General features: G+C 40.9%; 1 protein-coding gene across 6 annotated transcripts in view; it reads right to left on the bottom strand.

Moving 5' to 3' along the window:
• nedd4l (NEDD4 like E3 ubiquitin protein ligase) overlaps nucleotides 1–14,249 on the bottom strand; it is a 44,189-nt gene that overhangs the window by 26,345 nt on the left and 3,595 nt on the right. For 2 of the 6 annotated variants that reach the window (XM_075455121.1, XM_075455122.1), the window contains exons 3-5: nucleotides 8,176–8,257; nucleotides 6,604–6,642; nucleotides 6,147–6,200 (exon numbers count right to left, since the gene is read on the bottom strand). In XM_075455121.1, coding sequence (XP_075311236.1) covers nucleotides 6,147–6,200; nucleotides 6,604–6,642; nucleotides 8,176–8,257 — 175 coding nt within the window. Of the gene's footprint in view, nucleotides 1–1,453; nucleotides 2,673–6,146; nucleotides 6,201–6,603; nucleotides 6,643–8,175; nucleotides 8,258–14,249 lie in introns of those variants that run through there. The other 4 variants (XM_075455118.1, XM_075455120.1, XM_075455117.1 and 1 more) reach the window with 2 other exon arrangements.

Raw genomic sequence — 14,249 nt, 5'->3', positions numbered from 1 at the left:
CCGAGTTCCTGTATGTCCGAACACGGGAGAAAACGGCCCCGCGGATTAAAAGGTTATTAGAACTGCCAAAGGTTCCTACAGTCCGAAAGCGGCTATTGTAATACATACAAGATAGGAACTATAGGAAACACCTACCATTTGAATGTTTAGATTGGTTTATTTTTTTGGCTTTTGCTAAATAAACCCAAACTTCAGTACGTCTAAATAAGAACACTTATTCACTCAACATATACAAATAACCCTTCAAAAAAAAAAAAAAAAAAAAAGAAGAAGAAGAAGAAGCTGTAAATAGTCATTCTTTCCATTTTTAAGAACACAAGACTATTACTGTGGGAGACTAAACCCACTGGTTGTACATGTAAGTGTACAAATCATTTCCGTTTTCATTTTCGATTGGAGCCACACTCCTCATGACAAAGTAGGAGTAACTAACACAGCCACTGACAGCCTCAAGACGTCAGTTTATCATCCATTACAGTACGGCTTCAGCTTTAAAGTGCAGTTTATTATTTCAGTTCACAACTGAAAAAACTGCTTCCTGCTTCTGGAAAGTCCATTACATAACGTGATTAAAAAGAGCTTGTGAGAAGTTGAATTGCATAACATGACACAATGATAATAAACTTCAACCTTTAGAACAGTTTACCTCCACACAGCTTGAGCTACGCTTGAAAAGAGACAGCAACATCAAAAGGCTTTCAGGAAACCTTAATATCGCCCGAAACTTCATGATCACTGTCTGGGCTGTAATGACATATTAGTTTCTTAATCACTTGCAGAGCAGCTGTGAGGATATAGATCCATAACAGCCTAGAACCAAAGATAAGCCGTATGCCTGCTCTCAAAAATCAACAACCACCATGAAACATACTAAAGATAGAAACAGCCAACTCACTTACTGCAGTTGGGGGGTATTATCAAAACTTAAGTGTCACATTTCTGTGAAACAGAAGGCAACAAGTACAGGGGGGAAAATGATCATTTCATCCACATGCCTGTTCCTGTTTTTACTTTTTAGCTGAATGGGCTGATGTGTGTAAAGTTTCAAATGCCTGTGGCAGTAAAGAAAGCCAGTGTGAGTGTGATTTAGCCAAGTAACTATGTCTCTGCTCCTCACTTCCCAGAATGTTACCACTCTTTTCCTGCACCATAAACATCTCCCCTCATTCATTCACTGAGGAAAAACAAGAGCCAAAATTTTGAAATTAGACGTGAAACCTCCCGACATCGTTTGCGTAGGTTAGGTAAACTTAGAATGCCATTCGTTGCCGCCGTGGCCTTTGATTTCTTTGACCGCAGATCAAACAAGCCATCATATATTCCACAAAAAGTCACATCCACTATTCGCATGACGCGATTACATTTCTTCACGGTCTCTTGAAAAGATAAACATTTTTCCATCGAACCTTTCATTAGCGGGCTACAGATATTTAACTCTTCATATAATCTTTACCTTGGGAGTATTTGCTGTGGAGTCATTGCCAAGACCCACATCCTGATTTCCACCTCCACCCGGAGTAAAGTAGATCTTGAAATGTGGCTGCCTTCTGGGGGTTTCCCCACTGATCTTAAAAGTACAACCATTAGATCTGTTTTTGGCCTCCGTCGCCACATCTGTTTGATCTTCGTCTATAGTTTGGAAGTATGCACCGTTTTTCTGATGTTGATTTTCTTGCAACAGACTCTGATGAGAAGAGCTTCTCTCCAGTCTAATTCTGGGATAGCGCACCGTGCGGAAACCTCTTGAGCTGCCCTGGCCATAGTCTGTGCAGTCTTCCTGGGATGCAGCGGTCTGTTGTCCGTCCTGGTTCTGATCCTGGTTCTGGTGAAGCTGAAAAACTAGTCTCTGCGGTGCATCATTAATACCAAAACACTGGTCCAGGTTCTGCTGCTGGGGCGACCAGCCAGCACCACCATAGGGAAGAATCCTGAAATGCTGGATATCAGAGCCATCAGGAGAATCCCTTTGGATACAAATGGCACCAACGCTGACACCCGTTTTTCCTCTGCTGAATTTAGCATGGCCACTAGAACCAATGCTAAAGACTCTGCGTTTGGGATGGTCTGGCCCCGTCAGAAAAGATTGCCAGTTTAAAGGATCGGGGCTGTATGGAGGAGGCGGCTGTTGTGGAAAGTCTGCTTGAATCTGTGGCTCTGTATATGGAGGCGCAGGTCCAGGAGGAGTATAACAGGGTGGTGGAACATCATAAGCATGGCCACCGGAATCGCCATTACCTGATCCATTGGAGCGCTGAAGGGAGATGTGCATGGAAGAGCTCTTAGTCGGACGTGGCTCGGAACAAGTGGAGAGCTGGGGTATGAACATGGAGGAGCTGCGTTTCAGCGAAGGCTCAGAGCACAAACCAAATCCAGTGGATGGGACGTGCTGCGCAACTGACTCCTGAAAAGGCCTTGACATCGTAGGAGGGCGCATGCTGAGCGTCGCGACCACCTCTCTGTTTTCCTGTAGCTCCTCAGAGTCTCCCTCCAGTATCTCCGGGGCTGTGTTACTTCGGCCAGAGCCAAAGTACAGACGCAGACGTTGTGCCATTTTTCACTTCGCGTACTACGGCTCCTGTTCCCTCTAACTTTCTCTCTCACTGGCGGTTGGTTCTCCTCTCCTCCAGTCGCCCACTTCTCCTTTGGCTGGCTGGATGACTGATCCCCTTTTTTCTTCCACAACCCCCCACCCCCTCCCTTCCCACCCTCTCCGAGACTCTTCCACAACTTTCCTTCCAACAGTAAACTGTAGAGGGAAAAGAAGAAATCCCACCACAAAAACATAACAGTCGCTACAGACAGCTGACAACTTAACACTGTGTACTCAAAGGAGAGGCAGGGGAAAAAAAATTAAAGGAAGGGAAGGGGGAAACACAAAAAAAACGAAGGAGGATCTCTGTCTAGCAAACCGTTAGCAATACTGCACTAGCGACAGACAGCAGAAATAGCCTTAGGCAAGTGACAGCCAGCATTCCTGACATGATTGGATAAGCGCCGCTGGCGCTCCTGGTTACCGAGGTGACAGTGGGTTGCCTGTCAGTCATGTGACAGCAAATGATCCCACCACCTCTTGTTACAACCCCATACTGCCCTCAAGTGCCAACTGCCCCCCCCTAGCTGCATCCTGCTTACGCACGCTCAGCCTTCCCACCATTCTAATGCTCTCTTTCTAATGCCTACCATTCCCCTGCCTCAACATCTTTCATTAAAGTCATTTCTCAAAGTAGCACTAAACTTTAAAACATCTCAATCATTTAAGTTCCTTTCAAAATGTAAAGTTTATGATGATAGTATATATATGACCTCCATTATCTCTCCATTAGGGCCATGACTTCACTCCTTCAAAGCGCCACTGATCTGCCCGAACACCCTTTCCCCAAGAGAGGAAAATTAAAGAGGGAAAAAGGAAAAGAGAAACACACCCATAAACAAAAACATTATCTATAATTTCTTTCGACTAGTTACACTCGTCACAACAGCAAGGGGGATTAATTTCTTACCAACAAACCTATTCAATAGAATTTAAAGCCAAAACACATAAAGATGCAACATCAGTTATGGTGGATAAGTTGTGGTCTATAAATTTTTGTGGCTTGGAAACAGAAAGATGCACAGGGATGTTGTTGCTAAAAATAGATTTTAACAAAAAAAAAAAAAAAAAAAAAAAAAAAAAAAGGCACAAGCAGAAGAAAGAACAGACTCCTTGACAGATCATAGCTGTGATAAGGCAAACAGCCCAGTCCTCTCTGGGGAAAGATACTTGAAACAGAATAGACACACTGTCTGCCATAAGCAGCCAAACACTTAACTAGCTGGTGGTTTTATAGGCCACCGCCCAAGATACAACTCAGCTGCGTTTCCTTGCCTGCAATGCTTAATGAAATAAGGCACTCAAATGATGGTTGGACAATTATCAGACTACCGTATTTGGCGGGAGCACAAGGTACAGCAGCGAGAACAAATGGTATACGGAAAAATTCATAGAGAATGCTTTGTACTGGTCAACAGCAATGTGATTCACCAGAGTATCGGCAAGTGAAAAAGAGGGGTTTGCTTTGCCTGAAGCCAGAGATAGTGGAGGAGGAGTCCGCCTCCATGCACTGCACTGACAAAGCCCTAATCCCAACTTGACATTTCAGAGCTACATGGTTAAAAAGTGGCTGCACTGTTTAACTTCTATGACTAGCTTGACCTATGGTCTAGCCCACAATACATCACGTTATCAGTCACAAATAAAGACTTTACTAAAAACCGCTGATGGTGTATCAGACTGGATGCAAGAATAAAAAAGAAAGGGCAGAGGACAGTAGCATAAGAAGAAATCATGGTTTGGCAGCCAGTAACACTTAGTGATGACACACTGCCTACAGTGTGAGGCACAGTCAATAAATCTGTGTGGTGTGTGAAATGTTTAGGAGAATGTTCTGTATAAAAGGAAACAAAATGCCAATGTGTGGTCCAATGGCAGGAAGCCCAGATTGAAAAATGACATAACAATTCCGTTTCAAACTAGAAACCATACTGCACTGTCGGTATATTCAACCACTGTTTCAAAATCCTGATATGTATAGATCACATTTTGTGTACCAAAAGCAGTCTTTAAGCTCACACAAGAAAAACAGAATATGTCATACATGCCACAGCACAAGCTTTGTCCTACTTGCAATCTCATCTTGCAAAAAAAAAAAAAAAAAAAAAAAAAAAAAAAAAAAAAAAAAAAAACATAAATATGCGGATACAAGGGAACAAGCAGCAACTTCAAAGAAATAGTGGCCAGTGGTGGAGGAGCTGCCTTGGCATGCACCTAGAGATAGATGGAAAGCACCTTCTCAGACATATAAGGAGAGGCCTGTTCTTGAGACTGTCTGTGCTGTGCTCTGTTGTGTCATCCTCTTTTATACAGCAACAGAGAGCTCCCACTCTACTGAGAGAAAAATTTAGAGCTGCCCTTTTCTTAACAGGCCGAGTGCCAACAATTCCCCTTTGCTGGGGCGTAGGAACATGTACCGATGTATATTCTCAGATTTTACCAGCATGCACATCAGAGTCAGTGTTTAAGATGCTATCGGTAAATCCTTTTTAAAATTGTTAGCACTATTTAACCATTTTAACTATTAGGGAAACTGCAAAGTGTGCCTTTATTTAATAAAAAAAAAAAGAAAAAAAAGACTTCAATGTACAAAAGGAGACTTGAACAAGTGAAGCCCATACAAAAGTTGCCTTTGGCCAAGGACACCAAAATTCTATTTGGCTGCTTCCATTGTTTTTCTTATCAGAACACAGAACTTGTGATCAAGATCACGGAGTTACTGGGAAGACACACAAGACATAAAACTGCCAGGGAAACCTTTTGCTTATTCCACAGAACAACGTCCTCACGATGTCAACAGCCTCCTCACTCACCTCTGTTTGCGCCTCAGACATTTTGCCGAGGTGAGGTTTACACAACGGTGTGAATTAACAGATTTACTGTCGAGTTCCACTTGTGCCATTTTTAATTGCAGCAACAACTTGACATTTAATTTAGCTGTCACGACACCCAAGGGCCTACAACGGGTTTAATTTTCACAAGTTAAAGGAAACTTGTGTTCTCATCTGGGTGGGAAATAAGACATGTGGCACTGACAGAAGAGGAATTAGGAGCCGTTAGTGGACGAAATCCTGAGCTGAGCAGTGAGACAAGTCCACAAAGACGCAGTTAATTGCATAGTGTACACATTTTCTTGAGCCAACGGCTAAAATCCTGTGACACTGTGTCAAAGAGCTCACTGGAAGAAAATTGTAAATATACATGAGAGAAGATTAATACAATTTATTCAGGTTTGTTGATGATTTCTGTGGTAAAATGAATCCAGAATATTTTCATTAAAATGCACGAAATGTCATTATTATAGTCATCACATTTTATTCTTCATGAGCATTATTGAGACCAACACACAAAAAAAAAAAAAAAAAAAAAAAAAAAAAAATCAATGCTACTGAAAAAAAAAAAAAAAAGCCCATGATCACCAAAGGAAACTGAATCAAGTGTTATCAAAACACAGCATTTTGTATAGTATTGAGTTGGTGTTATAAGCATGATATTATTAAAAAAGAGAGACTTGAGGTAACAAAGGGAGACACCAAAGTTGAAGTGGGAATCTTACCAATCTATTTTCATCAAACACCTCAAAGAGTAGCCTGTGGTTCTGCGGGCACACCTGTGTTGGCAACAATAAAAAAAAAAAAAAGGGAGGCATGTTACTGCAGTCATCCAATGGTTACACGGCATGCAAATCCATGGCGGATGCACATGCACAAAAGAGGTTTTTCTCTGTATTGTTGTCATTCACAGAAATCAACAACAACTTTAAAGTGGTCAGTCTTACAACAATCATTACACAGAATTGAACTACGTTTTTTATGAAAATAAGCAGCTAATAAGAGTTATCGTATTTATGAGGCTGATATAGTCTGTTTGATGACACTGGAGCTTAAGACGAGTCTCAGCTGAGTTCAACTGTAACCAAAGATCAACAACTTTCCAGAGTAAACAGGTGCAACAGACTCTATTGGAGATACAAAAATTCATTACAGCACTTGAGTTTAAAAATATGAACTTACTCTGAAGTAGAATTCTTCGTTCCATTTAGGATTGAGAGTCTGAAACGCAAAGTACGGATATGGTTAGACCACAGTTTAATAACACAATGCTTGGCTTACACGGAAAACAGAACAGATGTATGAAACCTGTCCAACTCAGAGTGTGAGGAACGAAGTGAGAAATTCAGCTCAGTCACTTTGTGTGTTGTTAGAGGCAGTTTGTAGCAACAAAACATGTCCCGGTGATTGGCATTTAGTCTCTAGATAAACAGCATGGAGATTTTCATGCACTTTCAGGATGGATAAGCCCAGCAGACACACTCCCTTTGACTCTTTGCGTGTCTCTCTCACACATTTGAATTTCATTAGACTGAGAGCTAAGTGACACTTCTCATTAAAATTCCTTTGGTGACTCAAATGACTTAAACACTCAAATGTCAATGAAGCCTTAATTTCACAAGTCACTCTGATTAATAAACACAACATTTTACAGCAGCGATAAAACAACATCTATGTTAAAACAACTACTAAGATACCACAAATGAACCCACTGCACTTTGCAAAATAGCCAATTTAATACTGAAATCTGTGACCCATGATGCATAATCATTAAACAAATTGTTTTTTCTCAGATTAACTGGCCAATTATCAGTGCCTGGTATATGCTCAGGGCAATTTGAAGATCACGGCGTTACCTTCAGCCTGCCTCTCTGCTTTTTGTGATAGTTTTAATAATATTTCATGTCATCTTGCCACAAATCTTTGTTTCAACAACAAAGACGCCATCAAAGGTGTCCCACTTAAAGAGACATAGAGCCCACAGAAGAGCTGAGCAGTGAAGCTTCTTTTTTCTGCTCCACATAGCAGAGCATTGTCAGCTATTTATATCCCATAAAGTAACCATGGCCACTGGCAGCATATGTCTGCCTGCTTGGAGGCCTGAGCGGCCCGACTCCAACAGAGGGTTTTGGCTGGCAGCTGCTTGGAGCTACACTTAAAGGATAAAAAGACAAGTTGACTGGTAATAGTAATAACAACAACTATCCTTATTATAACGATAATACACAGAGGTAGACTGCTGCTTTATCAAAGTTTCACCCCTAAAGATACATATTTCACAGCCTTCGACTTGGATACAAGTAAGTTCAGAATTAATTTAAAATGCAGTTCATAACTCTATACAGACCAGTTTGAAATGAAGTATCTCCTGAATACGATTAACATTAATATCAAGTAATAGCTCCCCCTGCTGTGAATACATTTCCACCTAAAAATGGGCCACTGGGGTAAAGACCTCGGCCAATGTCTCCCTCTAGACTCTCATGAACAGAAAAAGGAAGCACGGTGCCTTCCTGTGGTTTCACTGCCAGAATTAAATGATTGCCGTGATTTGTAGGAAATGCGGTGGCGGTTGCGGGGTCCTTTCAAGAGGATGTGGTGAAAAATGTGACTGGAAAGCCATTGAGAAAGCTCCATTGAACCGGCTGTGTAACACAAGTTTGCGAGAATGTCTGACATTAGGGGACGGGTCTCAAAGCAGCCGTATGGCTCCATGTTTCAAAGCCACATATTTCACTATCTCTTTGGACTTACCTTTTTAATAGTTTTTGTTTGGACTAAGGCAAGCTCCTTGTTCTCATCCGCAACATAGAGGGAAAGCTTGACGTAAGGATCACTGCAAAAGCAAAACAGAGGAAACATATTAAGCAATTCAAAATGGGAATATCCAAAATTACAAATGAAAATATGTTCCATACAATCTTTTGGACACCAATAATCATTCTAAAATGTAATGTAAAATGTAAAATTGTTGATAAGATCAAAACATATCAGTACTCATAGCAAAACAGCATTTTTTCATTTTGCAATAATAAACGTCATTACAGCAGCACTCTCGTTACAAAGTTACTACACAGTTTGATATTTTGTCACACTAGAGTCTTCAGCAGAATTCTGGATCCCAGAATGTGCACCTAACCTTACTGAAAATCCTTGTTCAGATCTAATGTTATATCAACTGTGGACACATCACACAGCTGCCGGAGCCCACACCGTGGGCTACACTAAGACACAGCTTGTTTTTAGACCTGAAACCAGACCTTAGGGTCTGCCCACCAGACACAAAATGCTTGCATTTGGAAACAGCGAGAGAATGCTATAAATGTTATATTGACAGAGTGCTATAAAAGAAATAGCAAAACATTTTGAGATAAACAGCACAAACAGTAAACAGAGTGTGTGTGACTGTGGCATTTTAAAAAGATCCAAATGTTTTTTGCTGAAGGAGCCGACTGATTAGAGTTCTCCAGAGTTCTGGATGGAGAGGCAGAGCTCGAATATTCAGAAGAAAGACCAGTTCCTCTGCTGATGTCAACACACTTACAGTGTCTGGTTTTAACTGTCCTCAAGTGTCCCTTTGGAAATAAGAAAACTTATGGTGGTGACAAGTGACACTAATTTGGCATATTTGAAGATATTACAGAAAGTGGAATTACAAGTGTGCTTTCTTGTGCTTTTCTAACCATGCACAGATTTTTTTTATATATATATATATATATATATATCCAAGTAAGACGTAATGCAGTAAAAGAAAAAACGTTTTTCATTATCAATTATTTATTTGCTCGTCAAAATGTACACAAGTTATGTTGTTTATAAAATATGAGAAAACAGTGAACAATGAAATGCACCATCAAATGTACTGTACCTTAAACGACTTCAGTTGTCCCATAGTTACATTGATTTCTCTGCTCCTTTACTGTATATTTTTTGAACACTTATAAATGTAAAAAAGCTGATAGAGCAGATGTCTAGAGCGGATGTAAATCGGAAAGCAGCAGGCTGTGGGAGGAAGAAAGATAAATAGTCTAATTCTTCACACCAAGACGTTCTGTAGTTGTGGAAGAGATGAATCAATCTTCCCGGGTGACACCAAGAAGTGAAAATTGTTTTTTGCTGTGGTTTACGTGGTACACATGTGGTGCTGTAAGGTGCCGACAGCAGGAACCTTTATAAGGCACCGAGGAGGTCCCTTTCTCGACCCCCACCCCAGCCGTGATAAGATAGATGTGATTTAAGAGTAATTAACCATTAATCTTAGATTCTTTTTTCACAGCAGTTAGGCTCCAAGATGCAAAAACACCCAAAACCCAATAGAAATGTGTGACATGGACAGATTTCGTGTGAATACAGCAGACGCAGACTTCCTGGTTTTACTGAGGGCCCAGCGTGGCAGTGACGAGCACAGATGGGCTGCGCGGTCCAGCAATCTTCAGCGGACTCGATTTGCCTAATCTACCCTAAACCTTAGAGCTGTGTGGGAACGCAGCAGACCCGCGGCTAAAATAATCTGATCACTCCTGGATAACAAAGCTCTGGCCGTTTAGTTCTGGGTGCTGCCGGTTGGAATGCAACTAAAGAAACAAGGTGTGAACACAGGCTCTAACGTAAAGCCAAAGTACAACACCACGAACATGTCAGTGGGAAATAGAAAAGCCACAACGAAACAAAGTAAAAACACTAAGATTGGAAGAGCTCAAAAAAAAGAAAAGGGACACCTGTCAGAACAACATGAGACAAAATAAACTGAGAGGTCAGTAGGGACTCTTTTGAACTGACTAAGCAGGGATAAATCTTTCAGTCTAGCGACGGTTACAACTTCACCATTTAACTGGACCACCGACATTCTTCCACTATACAGAGGAACAGGCGAACAGAGTTATTGACTGAAATATGTCTGACAATGTGACCTTTGGAATGTATAAATGAGTAAACGTAATTTTCTCTGTGGGAGATCATTATACATGTAGTATCACAGAATGCACTAAGACTGTAAGCTGACATGTCGTCTTTATGGGATGATCTTCGAACACATTTTCTGTAACTATAACCATCTGATGAAAGAAACAGAGAAATATGTGAATTCAGCTGTTTTCATATACACGTGTGATTTAGCAATTTTGTTTTTGTTGGGGGTTTTTTTTGCTCGCAAAAAGATGGAACATTGGAGCATGCGTGCAGGGTGTAGAACACTTTAAGTCGAGTTGAGCGCGAACCCGCAGGTGTGGGTCCCCAAGCACTTTTTCTGGGTGTGCTTGTCTGGTTTAGAGAAAACTGAACTACCCTGTGTACATGCTTTTTAAAGCCCAGCTTTAGCTGGACTAACACAATGAATTGTTGGGATTTTTTGGATGTGAGTAGTAGGTTTGCTCCATCAGAACTGATGCGCATCGACTCTTTTCCAAAAAAAGGCACAGCCCGCTTCAAGCGAGGGTAAACTCTTTTGCAAAACTGAGGACACAGGTAGAATTGTTTACATTTTCAATCAATCTTCTCTTATCCAAAACATTAAGTCAGACATTTTCTGTCTTTGCTGTTTGTCAGTCAGTATCCAGATGTTAGGAGGGTGATTACAAGGCACTCAGAGAGTTTTGTCCCGGGCCCAGCCAAACCTGTCAGCGGCCCTGCTTACAGTCGAGCACAACAGGATTTATTTTCATCATCGTGCTATCGCTAAACACAAGGTTCAGGTTACTTTATTTCTACACGCAGGTAGCTCACGGTCGGTGTGCGTTGCCAGACATTTTGCAAACAAGACAAACGTTAAACAACAATCTCTCAAAGCTTAAATAACCACTAAAAAAAAGAAAAGATAATTCCTCAATGGATTTCACTGCTTTTTTCACCCATCAGCTACTCTCTAACGGTGCAATTTGTCCATGTGGTAGCTTGCACATCGACAGGTCATACTTCCAGCCACCAGCGATTAGATGACTTAGCTGACCACACATGTACTACATCCAGATATCAGCAGGGATTTGCTACTCAGAGTGTTATCATGACAGCAAGCATGCATTGTAGTACATGCGGTGTGCTGGTAAACAGTATTTTTTTTTTGTGGTGTATGAAGATGAGGTGGAGAATAACGTCAGGTGGCTATTTTAGGTAACTCACTAAATGCCTGCAGCAATTTGCTCAGTTGTCATCTCTGCCAGGGAGGGATCACTCCCATTTAGTCACTCGTTAAGGTTAAGCTGAGTTTTTAACGTCTCTTGTACACAACCACTTTGGGATCAAATGTTTTCAGCTGCAGTAATAAGACAAGCACTGAACACTACAATTGCTGTTTTGAATCAAGATGAAGATTTTAGGTTTCAGGCACTATCAGCTGATTATGCTGGATCAGCTGAACTGTGCCCTTCACCTCTCAGACTGAAGCACGAGAGAATCTAATGCCCCAGCATCCTGTAATTACCGCTTTTGGCCAGAGAGACAGCTATTACCACTGCTCCAGATAACTGATTTGAAGCATTTCAAACCATCTCAGAATACATTTTAAATCTGATATTCCCTGATAATCTGTTTCCATGGGATTTCTTTTTGCTACCCAGCTTGATCTGAACAGCGGTCTAATATCAGTGTGATTGTGTGCAAAATTAGATTTAGCCTGCCAGCTAGAGTAGCGCCTTACATTCATATGGATGAAGTAGTTTAAGGGAAGGAAAGAGCAAAGGGGAGGCAGATATAAAAAAAAATATGTGTTGCAAACATATCCCCAAGCAAAAGGGGTGCTGCTTGATTGCTAATTAGCATCCCCACAGCCTCTAATTGTGTGGTACTGTGATGTGCTGTGACTAAACAATAACAATGAGCCAACTGTGTCTCTGCTGCTCTGAGACTTCTTTTCTCCGTCTCTCTATTAACAAAAACCACGCTGTGTGAAAAAGACAGATGACTTCAGGTTAACACAGGATGAAAGATACCACGGGCTGCTGAATTTTAAAATGTAGCTCCATTATCTTGTCATTTGTTTGGAAGCAATTTCCTTAAGGCTCTATCCACACCTCTCAAAATCAAATAAAAATACAAAACCTCAAGATGTTTCGTCTTGTCCAAAAGAAACGGGGAAGAATCCAATATAGCAAGGTCGCTGTAACACAGCAGCAACAGAACGGCATTTGGAGCAAAAAAAGAAGAACAAACTGGCACTGTTCGAGCATCTTATGAGGTGACAGACTGCCAAGTCAGTGCAGTCTGTGGTAGCTAGCCACATATCAAAACCTCATTCAGTGTTTCTTCATTACAGTTCTGCTTTCACCTCAGCCAGGCTGAGCTGTCAGGTTCCAGCAGGGCATCAGGATGCTAACACATGCACTCTGGCATGCGAGTAACACTCAGACAGGGCTAAACAACCCCTTTCTCTGGCAACGCATGCTTTTCACAGGCCTCATTTACAATACATTACTGAAGCCAACAGTAGAGTCATGGTTTTAATTGTGGATGAGGCTCACAATGGTTGTATTGTGATTTCAACTAGATATCAACTGTACTTGCATGTTGATGTTTTTTTTTATATGACCTTCTCTTGCACCTTATAATGCAGAGGTTACGGTTTAGCGTTTAAATAAATAAAGATGATATCCTAAACTAAGTGAGCCTTCAGTCAGCTTTCTTTTTGAATCCCCTGACAGGATGTTACTGAGCTGCTGCTACATGTGTTTGCATAGTCATGAACAGACTTATCCAAGCCTTCAAGTCCTGGAATGTCAATTCGGCTTTCTAAGAATTTGTCGTCTTGAATGAGCATTGTCAAAAACGCAACATCACTCCAGACACTGATCGTTAGATGATGATGCCTAGATGTTAAGAGCTTAAAATTCATTTTACTCCCTTCTGGAGCTGAAACGTTCAGCCGAGTAATCACCCAGTGAAAGGACGGGATAAGATGGCAATAAAAACGCATTCTGATTCTGATTACAGTGAAACTAACTGATTAATCATTTTCTAAGCACCCATGCCAGACATTCAGTTTCAAACCACCCAGAGATACGCGTGTAATTTCTCACACAAATGGTTTTATTTGTATGAGAAAACAAATCAGCAGGTTAGTTAACATCCATGTGACTATATAAAGGCTCTGGATAAACTTCCATATTCATAAGAACTGCTCCATTTAGTACACATACAAAATTAATCCTCATAACAGATGGTAGCACTGATAACTAGTTGCTTTGTAAAATATTCACTTTTTTTGCAAGTTCAGTGCAATTATAACGTTCCAAATACAATTCCATGGGCAGATTTTATACTGCCTCAAAAAAAAATATATACATAACAAGCTAAAGACTTGGAATAACTTGGAACTCCACAAAGGCATACTGTGCAATATCACACATTTTTAAAACAATTATAAAGGAACACACATAGGAAAAAAAAAGACACCGATGGACATAACAACTCAAACACTCTCAAAGGTTTAACTTTAACATCAGTGTGTTTTTACAAATGAGAAAGTACGTGCCATGTATAATTATTAGTCAGACTCAGCTGCGGCTGAGGTGGACTATGTGTAAGGTGGGAGAGGCAGGTGAGTAATCATTGATTAACACTTGGAGTTCAAGGTCTTGTTGCTACAGGGAATGCAGTGAAAGTCCGTAATAGTTTGCAGTCCAAGGTTGAAAGGAAAGACTAAAGGAGACCTTTTAAAGTCAAAGAGTGGCATGCTTAAGGAAATAGCCAAAGCTTTGGTCTCTGGTCTTTGGTTTTACTCATACTTATCTCTGACAAAATCATTATTTTAACAGTGACAATGGCCCTCTATTTTAGGGACGTAAAAGGCCGGATTGCAACAACTCTTCTTCAGTGATTCAGATTAGAACAGCCTTTTC

Source organism: Odontesthes bonariensis, chromosome 22, assembly GCF_027942865.1.
Source record: "Odontesthes bonariensis isolate fOdoBon6 chromosome 22, fOdoBon6.hap1, whole genome shotgun sequence".
NCBI classification, from domain to species: Eukaryota; Metazoa; Chordata; class Actinopteri; order Atheriniformes; family Atherinopsidae; genus Odontesthes; species Odontesthes bonariensis.
This window is presented reverse-complemented; position numbering and strand designations above follow the sequence as displayed.